The following is a 10,308-nucleotide window of genomic DNA, read 5'->3' as shown; positions in this document are numbered from 1 at the left end:
AAAAAAGGGCATAATTTTGTTCTTGTAGCCCTGGTTTGGGAGTTCTCGCAGATTGTTCTCGGCACATCATCTGAGCAAACTTTTTTTCTTGTTGGTGTCCGAGAATTATTGTGTGATTGGGCAGAATTTCAGAAGCTCTGCAACTTCTTTTCTCGTGAAGTATGGAATGTCCTGGCCAGAACAAACTTTGTTCTTGTTCTTGCCACCTCAAGAAAACGAACAAATGTCTTCTTGCGGAGTATGCACCAAGCTTTAGTCTTACAAGACTGATCATTATTTTAAGCAAGTTATTTAAACAGTATTCGATCTAATCTGAATCTGAAAAGTAAGACTGATTAACCCTTGGCTAACATTAGTGCTTAAAGGGTTACTTCAGCGATTTAGCATATGGCTTTGTATCAGTAGAAACCTGGGAATATTTGAATGACCGTGCATCCAAATTCATTCAAATGAATTCCTATGAAAGTTTAGCTTCCAAGGCATGAACTTAAAACGCGCCAGACTGAACTCGCGCTGTGAATGTATGCTACGGACGCGCATACCCCAGCTCTCGTGATCCTAATCTGACTCCTGCTGCGTTTGTGAAGCGACTCTCGATTGGCTCACTTGCATTATATTAAACAAACACGTTCAGTTTCTAATTGTAGTGTCTGTTCTCTAACTGAACTGATTAAATGAAAATGAATGCACCGGGAAAGCAATCCAGTAATCCCGTAAAAAGTATAACATGCTTTTAGAAAATAGATTGGGAAAATATTAAATTCATGCCAACTTTAAAGGGGTCATCAGATACAAAATGTATAATATATTAATAAATATATTAACAAATGGTTAACTCATTAATTGTGATTAACTAATGGTTAGTTCATGTTAACTAATGAACCTTATTGTAAAGTGTTACCATTTTTTAACCCTCAAAAAGCCTAAACACTCTCAATAATCATATTCAATAGTTGTGTTGCTCATGCTTCACCCACGACCGCTGATGGACTGTCTTATATTAGCATCACTCAGCCAGTTGTAGACTCTTCACCAAAGCAGCACTTTTACACAATTGTTTGTTTTACACAAACACTGAGCAATTTTAACCAAAGAATATTACCAAAGTTACATGAAGGAGAATCACACCAACTTGTCGAAAATGGGCATCCGATGACCCCTTTAAAAGAACCACTGGTTTAGGAATAAACCAGTTTGTTTTTGGATCATGATGTATGTTTTGGATTCTGTAAATAACTGGATTGTAGCCTACCATATTTATAGCATTGACTTTTTAAATTATTTTATTCACTAAATAGAACCATTAATAATGAGTTGTTTTGGAAATCGGGCTACACTGTTGTGCTTAATCTTTTAGAGTTCAATAAAACTCAAAGTCAAGATTAAGGGACCCATTTTAACAATCTCAGTGCATGTTCTGAAGCGCATGGAAGCCTATGTCAGCCGCATGGCCCAAAAGGGTTGTTCCTAGTTTCTTAATGAGTCATGGGTGTGTTTGGGGTGTAACATTCAATACAGGATCTCAGCTCTCATTCACTTTAAAAGCAAGTTGCGCTTAGAAATAAACAAAACAATGCAGCCTTTGTAATTTTAAGGGTCAGAAAGGAAGTTGAAACACACACACACACACACACACACACACACACACACACACACACACACACACACACACACACACACACACACACACGTGTCTGGTTCACTATCTTTGTGGGGACTCTCCATAGATGTAATGGTTTTTATATCGTACAAACTGTACACTCTACCCCTGCCCCTAAACCTACCCATCACAGGAAACATTCTGCATTTTTACATTTTCAAAAACATCATCCTGTATGATTTATAAGCCTTTTGAAAAGTGGGGACCACTGGCTGGTCCCCACAATGTAGGTGATCTCAGGTTTTACCCTTATGGGGTCCTGACAATGTAATATAAACAAGGACACACACATACACACACAAAAGCATGATATGATCACTTGAAACGTTTTGCTTGCAATGAGTTGTTGCACCTGGCAAAACAGCAGATTTCCTCCAGAGGACTCTTAAAGGCAATCAATAGAAAGACAACTCAAGCTAACCCATGTTAAAGTTCTGAATCCCTCAAATGGAGCATACAGAACTGGCCAGTTACGCGACATTTCCTTTATTACCTTTAAAATGTCACATGCTTATTGAAGACATCCTCAAGGGAATGCATGTAATTTCTCCAAGCAAAGAAAATCACATCAGGCTAAAACTTTTTTTGTGTGTAGCGCAGCATGCAATTTAATGTGTGAACTTCTATCCAGAATGAATGTTATGACGTCTCATAAACATGAAATATTTATGATGCCCTGGGAGAGATATTGAGAGCCGTGTAATTGGCTTACATCAGCATAGCAGAAGCTTTTGGTGTTGTTTCAAGACAAATGGGTGACAATTGGTTTCCTGTCTGGGCTGGGAGTTTTTTTACCACTGATTATCACATCCATCATTCACTCTCGCTCTATACAGACTCAAAAGACAATATGCTTTTTATAAATAAGCTATATGAGAGAGACTAAATGATGAAAAAACTTTATTTTGGGGGGAACCATTACTTTAGTTGGGTCATGATTTGGATGGGGTATTAATCACATGCTTAGAAACTCTCATTACAAGACTGTGTGTCCTACATTAGTCAGTGGTTTGGTTAGTAAATAACATCTCTTTTTGACACAGAAGCTAAAACAATGATGAATTAAGCTTTGCTGCTAACAGTGATCTTGTTTCGTCCATCCTTACATTGCCATCGGCTACTGCCTGTTTGTGCCTAACTACCCTCGCTGCTTAAACTGGATAATCCCCTGCTAAAATTTACTCCATTGCTTAAAATTATCTGCATGTCTTCAATGCGGCAAGAGATCAAATAAAGCCATAGCATCCTTAATCCACTCATATCATGACTGCCAATGTGCGAAAGTTCCAATAATTTTTTTTCTTCATTGTGAACATCTTAAGGCAGCCAAGATGGAACTGAGTTGTGAAAATAAAATAGTACTAAAAAAATGTAGTTCTGGCATTATCTTATCTTTTCACTTGCAGATAATCTGCCAAAAACCATTTGGCAAGCTTCAATAAACGTAGTTGCACCTTGTTAAAAGAACCCATGAGACTTACCGAGCATAAAATTAGATGAATTCATAGGTAAAGACAAGAAGAAAACTCATCAACATGCATATTTCAGCTCAGTGTCAATTACATTTACCCACTGGGTAGGCAAAAAAAGTCCTAACCACTACATTGCTCTTAATTTAAATGATTTGTGATTAAAGTCAACATCTTTGTGGCTATTTTTCTTTGCTTTGAATCATATGGACAAGTCAGTCAGAACAGCGTGGAACAAACCTGCTTCTCAAACCAGAAAGTGTATCAGAATAATTGGTTTTCATAGATCATAAAAGGGTTTTCTTAGTTCAGCTGCTGGCTCTCGTTTTCATCAAGACCGGCAAAAAACTTTCTATTCTGTAATGTCAATAAGAAAAGCAACAAGAGTTAAAGTTAAAGGCATGAACGGCAGTTGCGGCTGACTTTTCTTCACTATGGGGATGTACAGTACTGGCCAAACATTTGGACACATGACTATTTGGAATGTTTTTGAAAGAAGTTTCTTCTGCTCATAAAGCCTGCATTTATTTGATCAAAAATACAGAAAACATTTTAATATTGTGATATATTATTACAATTTAAAATATTTGGTTTTCAATATATTATATTTTAAATTATCATTTATTTCTGTGATGCAAAGCTGAATTTTCAGGATTCATCATTTTAATATTCTGATTTATTGTGAGTGTTAGAAACAGTTCTGCTGCCTAATTGATGAATAAACGGTTCAAAAGAACTGCATTTATTCAAAATATAAGCATATTTTCAAATAATATAAATCTCCTTTACTATCAATTTTTATCAATTTAACACATCGCTCAATAAAATTATTGATTTATTTAAAAAAAAAAGAAAGAGAAAAAAAAGCATGATTTTACACATTACACATTATTATTATTTTTTACACATGATGCCCATGCTAAACATGGACAAAGTTTAAAAAAATAAGTTGGACGTTTGATAGGATATTTCTGGATCATATATGTATGGCTGAATCTGACTGATAGCCATCATTAGCCCCCCCCCCCCCCCCCACTGTAAAATGGAGGGGGCGTTATTTTATTTTGTTAAAAGATTAGGAAGCACATTATTTTTGTAGTATTATTATGTGCACAGATCAATTATTTATTATAAATACAGCAATAGTCCCATACAAAATTTGTATGGACCTCCTTTTAAAAGCAATAGTCCATACAAAATAATTGTCAGTTTTTATTTCATGTTGACTTTAAATTCCCATTTCCATATTTGCATATCTTGTTCATCGTTAAAGAATTTGATGTTGCAAGCATGCTGGATTATTATTATTATTATTATTATTATTACACTATCAGGTAATTTTCTTTCATTTTGGATGTATCTTCACACACTGTGCAGCTAATGATGGATTTACTATACATTATATTGCTTATGAGGCTTACCAAGTAATTCAATAAATGGACATTAAATATTGATTTGAGCTGAAATTATTTGAAGATATGAGAACAAAAAACTTCCAGACCAAGGATGCCTTGGTCAAATATACAGTTTATATACATAAAATATTGATGCATAATTCCATGATTGAGTCAGAAATAAATATTCCAGATACGTGTGATTTTATAAAAATAAAATAAAAATGTTTAAATTACTTAACCTTTTGAGTTAACCTTTTAACCTAGATTACAAACATTTTGAAACATTTTGAAAGCAATTTTAAGAGTCGGATTCATATAGCTCTGTTAAGCCGGAGTTCCATATAGAGCTCACTTAAATTATAGGCCTAATGGCCTATTAATATCAAAATAGTTATTTTATTATAATTTTGTTAAAAAAAGTACTATTTCAAACCTCTTTTCCTCGTTATTTCTCATTTGATTGATCTATGGAGCATAAATCATCTTTTAATAAATGTAAACCTTTCCAGACATAATGATGTAAAGTAGTTGAGGAATTAGGTCAAAACTAGTCAAGCATAACCTAATCATTTATGGCAATATTATTAATTCAATTAATTTCTGTTACATAATTTCATACTGGTGTCCATAACTGTAATGGTACCATACACACACTGGGTCTCTATTAGTGGTTAACAGAGTGTCATTTACATTCATCAACACTCTTGGTTGGGTATGGGGCTGTTCTGGCATTCTGCTAGTGTTTACCGCAGCAGGTTTGCCTCCGGGTCACCTTTATTATGACTGTGGAGGACCTGGGGGCGGGAGCGCGCAATCATCACGGTCTGTGATATTTCTCAGGGACGGAGCTGCTCTGAGACTTCACTGCTGCGGCGAGCACAGATTTCCTCTCACACAAAGCCCTCAAGACTCGTTCTTTTTTGCCTTTGCTTACCCCTGGTACCTCTGGTCGACAAGCTCCGCGTGATTTAAGCATTATTGCTCCAATTATGCGACCCAGAACAACTTTTGCCATTTTCTTCAGACAGTTGAATGCTGCGTAACGAGAATTGAATCATATTCCGTTTGATCGAGGGATAACCATCATGTTAAATGCTGTTGGATATATACCGGTTTGTCGTTTTGTTGGATTAAACGTGGGAGACAGCACGTTTTAAAGTGTTTTGCGACATGGAGTCGGATCGATAATGATTTTAGTTCAGCTGTAATACTGCTCGGACAAAAGGTAAAAGTCTTCGTTGGAGTGGATCCTGAGAGACTGAGTATCTGTGCAGTAACCGCAGGGATTAAACGCGAGTGGAATCAAAAGCGCACGGCTGATATGGGTGAGTAGGCTACTTGGCACCCTGGGATAAAGTTTATCCGTACCCTTGATGATTCATTAAGATATCTTTATATTTATAATTGATGTTATATAATTTGCTGATTTAAAATATTAGTCTGCCCATTTATGTAAAATTAAACAAATGTTCCCTTTTTCATCTATCTAGGAAATGTAGATATAAAATTATATTTTTTTCTTTCTCGTTTTTAGATGATTCATCCAATAGGCTTTTAAAATCTTCTCACGGTGTTCAAATAATTTTTGGCTTGCCTGTCAATTTCAGTGCACAAATTAGTGGTGGGCTGTTCGAGTCAATTCCACGAATCGGTTCTTTCGAACAATTTCGTGTCAAAGGAAGGGGTTCGAAAAACAGTTTTTTTTTTTAAATGAACCACGTGGTCTCTGACATCACAGTGAGGCATAATGCAAGACTTATTCCGATTAAGTGCAATAAGAACTATGGACATTTACAAATAATTAAACTCCTCTTTAATTTGAGTACTCATGTAGGCTATACCATTATATATTATTTTTCTTATGTTTTTATGATGTTATGGAAACTTTCAAATAACAATGGGAAACATTTGTATCTTCTGAAATGCTACATTTTATATTTTTTGAGAAAAATAATGAAACTTTCTATAATGAAGTTTGATAGGATTAGTGGAGCAACCAGTCACGGAGGAGGGTTTTAGTTTCATTCCCTCCTTTTAAAACCCCTTTCTTGTCTTCAAAATATAAACAACAAATGTGGTTTGATCTTATAAAGCAGTTTAAATTTTAACAATTTCATTTAAGTTTAGCTTACCTGCATGGCAAAACAGTTTTTACAGTGCAGCTTACGCCTAAAGGGGGGACTGAGGCTATTTGTCATACCTTAGTCGTGAATATTTCTCCAGGTAATGTAACATTTAAAATTTGTCTCTTTATTATAACCTCAGTTTTTACATATATATATATATATATATATATATATATATATATATATATATATATATATATATATATATGCATATATATACTCTCATGCTCTCACCGGCCACTTTATACACCTTGCTAGTACTGGGTTGTTAATTCACATTAATTCTTTGTGGCATAGATTCAACAAAGTGTGCTGGAAAGATTCCTCAGGGATTTTGGTCTATATTGAAAAGATAACATCATGCAGTTGCTGCAGATGTGTCAGCTACACATCCAATCATCTGTTCCACCACATCCCAAAGGTGCTCTATTGGATTGGAATCTGTTGACTGTGGAGGCCATTTGAGTATAAAGAACTTATTGTCATGTTCAAGAAAAGCGTTTCAGATGATTTGAGTTCTGTGACATGGCACGTTATCCTGCTGGAAGCAGCCCATCTGCTTCAAGGTTCAGAGTGTTGTGTGTTTAGAGATGCTCTTCTGCATATATCTCGGTTTTAACGGGTTATTATTTGAGGTGTTGTTGGTTATCAGCTTAAACCAGTCTGGTCATTCTCCTCTGACCTCAACAAGGCCCACAGAATTGCTGCTTTCTGGATATTTTCTCTTTTTTTGGACTGTTCTCTGTAAACCGTAGAGATTTACAATAGTACTATCGCAGAAGATCAGCAGTTTGTGAAATGCTCAGACCAGCCCTTCTAGCACCAACAACCGAGCCACAATCAAAGTCAACTAAAGGCGATTTCTGAAAAACTCCACTGAAAGTGGATTGGACCAAGCACCACAACTAATTTGTACCCAATCAACAATAGGGGCGTGTCCACTTATGATGGAGGAGGAGAGATTGTGAGAGACTGTAGAAAGAATGATGGCTGAGAGACATTACAAAAGAGCTCAGGAATATCACAGTAAGCGATTTCTGAAAAACACTGTTGAAAATGGATTAGACCAAGAAACACAACAAATTTTTACCCATTTAGCAATAGGGGACGTGTCCACTCATGATGGGGGAGGAGAGAGTGTGATAAAGACTGTAGAAAGAGAGATGGCTGAGAGACATTACAAAACAGCTCATGAATATCACTGGAAAAAGAAGGGTTATGATCAGGCAAGAGCTTTAAAGGATTAATTCACTTTTATTGAAAATTACTCTATGATTTACTCACCCTCAAGCGATTCTAGGTATATATGACTTTCTTCTAGCCTAGAAATCTAGACGCACCCTAGCGGCAGCAAATTTAATCTGCCCGCAAATGTCGTCTAGGAACTCTCAATACCATTCTGAGCTGTATTCCCCTCATTCTGGACGGGCCAATCACATCATGTATAGAATCGGCGGGCGGGGCCATAATGACGACGGCCGAGTTGCGTTTGCGTGCTTCTAGTAAACACAGAAACTGGTGAACGGCGGCGGTCTTTCGAATCAGCTTTGACTGCGATTCTGGAAGACTTGGAGTTAAGCTTTTCTCTGAGAAAAGAACAAAGAACGGCACTGAAGTCATTCTGAAAAAGGGAAGATGTGTTCAGAGTTTAGCCGACCGGATTCGGCGAATGTTTAATCTATCAACAAGCTCTGTTTCACCTTTGTTGCTCCGGTTGGTGTAGCGCTATCCTATCTCGTGGAGAGGGAGTTTGAAAGACAACCGTTTATCCCGCCCCTCAGATTGAGCCCTGTCAATGGTGAGTTTCCAGACCAAACATATTGATGTGGGTCTGGCTTGTCAGGCTAACTTTCTTCAGGATATTAATAAATATCCTGCTACTTCCAAGATTTATAATGGAAGTCACAGTGTCTATTTGAAGCTCAAAAACGTACATCCATCCCTCATAAATGTACTCCAAAACACTATGGGGCATTGATAAAGGCCCCTCTGAAGAAAATCGATCTCTAAGAAAAATATCAATATTTAAAACTATCCAACTATAAAGTAAAAGGAATCTGAAGATTCTCTTCAGAAGGCCTTTATTAATGCCCCGAAGCCGTGTGGAGTATGTTTATAATTGATGGATACACTTCAAACTCAATGGACACCGTCACTGCCATTATAAAGCTTGGAAGCGGCAGGATATTTATTAATATCCTGAAGAAAGTCACATACACCTTGGATGGCTTGAGGGTGAGTAAATATAGGGTAATTTTAAAGCAAACTAATCCTTTAAGACCCTTGTTAGTATTAGAAAAGCTTTCCAGAGCTGGAGAGACCTCAGCGGGCCGGGAAGGCCTGGAGACATGCTGAGGTTGTGTTGTTTCTGCTCCATATGTAAGTAACATTTGGTTTTGAGTATGTGCTGCTGGCAACTAACAACCAACAACCAACTCTTGCTTATATACTTGTGTACTGTGGTTTCAGCTTTCGTCCTTCTTTGACGTTCATTCGTCATCTTCGCTATAATTTCCGCTAAGCTTTAGTTTGCTTCACCTCTGCTACACTGTAAAAAAAAAAAATCAGGCCCAACTGAACGCTTTCTAGTGACTGATCACATCTAAATTTTTCAGTCGGCCAAATTGAATTGCTGTGAATTATATTGCATCAATTCACACAAATTTAATTTGGCTAACTGAAAAATTTAGATGTGATCAGTCACTAGAAAATGTTCAATTGGGCCTGATTTAAAAAAAAAAAACTTTTATTTTTTACGGTGTATGATAAAGTAACATCCACTCTTGAATTGCGTTCATGTATTTTTGGGGCGGAACAAGGAAGGGACGGGTGTGTTAGTTTGGGTTCATTTCAAAATGTGAATTCCTAGAAATCGCTTACTGCGCCTTTAAATCACTTTTCGTCTCTTTTATAACATAAAATAACCTTTCAGGGATTAAAGTGACTCACATTCACTTTTTTTACACAGACCTTGTACCTTTCAAAGCTTTTTTTTGAGTTTGGTTTGACTGGAGAGAATGGGTTTCGAAAGAAGACAAATGTTTTCATTTCACTTGGTTATATCAGTATACTCTTTTACCCTTTCAATGCAATACCTAAAATAACTATAACTGATATAGATGTGTTAGAATGGCTATGAGCCTTTTAAATCTTATAGAGACAGTACATCCAATTAAAGAACCATTCTTTCTTCAGTGGAACACTGAACATGCCATAGAATTACAGATAGAACGTTTCAAGCATGATTCTGGATAAATTGAGAATCAATTTTATTCTCCCGCAATTCTGAACAGATAATTATAAACTTTTAATCCAGTACATCTGTGTAATAAGACTATTTGTAACAAAGAAATAAACAATGATACTGTGTGGTTGAAAAGACTGTTGTGAAGCTGTTTCATACTTTACACATGATAATTGCTTTCTCTGTGCAATGCAGTTCTGGTGCGATTTTGTCATAGATCTATTACAGGCGAAACATTGTCATTTTAGCAATGAGATTCTGTGGATATTTGAATTGAGATCACAATCTTTTAATGGTTAATTGTGCAGCTCTGGTGTCCAGTGTTGATTCGGTCCGCATTGACTGCCATTATCTACACAAAACGTGAAAGCATTTTTCAAAATATCTGCTGAAAGTCATACTTAATCTGTAC

General features: G+C 36.4%; 1 protein-coding gene across 2 annotated transcripts in view; it reads left to right on the top strand.

Annotated features, from left to right (window-relative positions):
* Positions 1 to 5,207: 5,207 nt before the first annotated feature.
* Positions 5,208 to 10,308, top strand: part of lrrtm4l1 (leucine rich repeat transmembrane neuronal 4 like 1) — a 49,476-nt gene continuing 44,375 nt past the window's right edge. Inside the window, exon 1 of one of the 2 annotated variants that reach the window (XR_010901280.1) lies at positions 5,208 to 5,851. Coding sequence is in view for 1 of the 2 variants with exons in the window: in XM_067433687.1 (XP_067289788.1) it covers positions 5,848 to 5,851 (4 nt within the window). In the remaining variant the exon portion in view is untranslated. The remainder of the gene's footprint in view (positions 5,852 to 10,308) is intronic. The other variant, XM_067433687.1, reaches the window with a different exon arrangement.

The sequence above is a fragment of the Pseudorasbora parva genome, chromosome 23 (assembly GCF_024679245.1).
Source record: "Pseudorasbora parva isolate DD20220531a chromosome 23, ASM2467924v1, whole genome shotgun sequence".
Taxonomy (NCBI): Eukaryota; Metazoa; Chordata; class Actinopteri; order Cypriniformes; family Gobionidae; genus Pseudorasbora; species Pseudorasbora parva.
The sequence above is the reverse complement of the archived record's forward strand: the minus strand, read 5'-3'. Positions and strand labels throughout refer to the sequence as shown.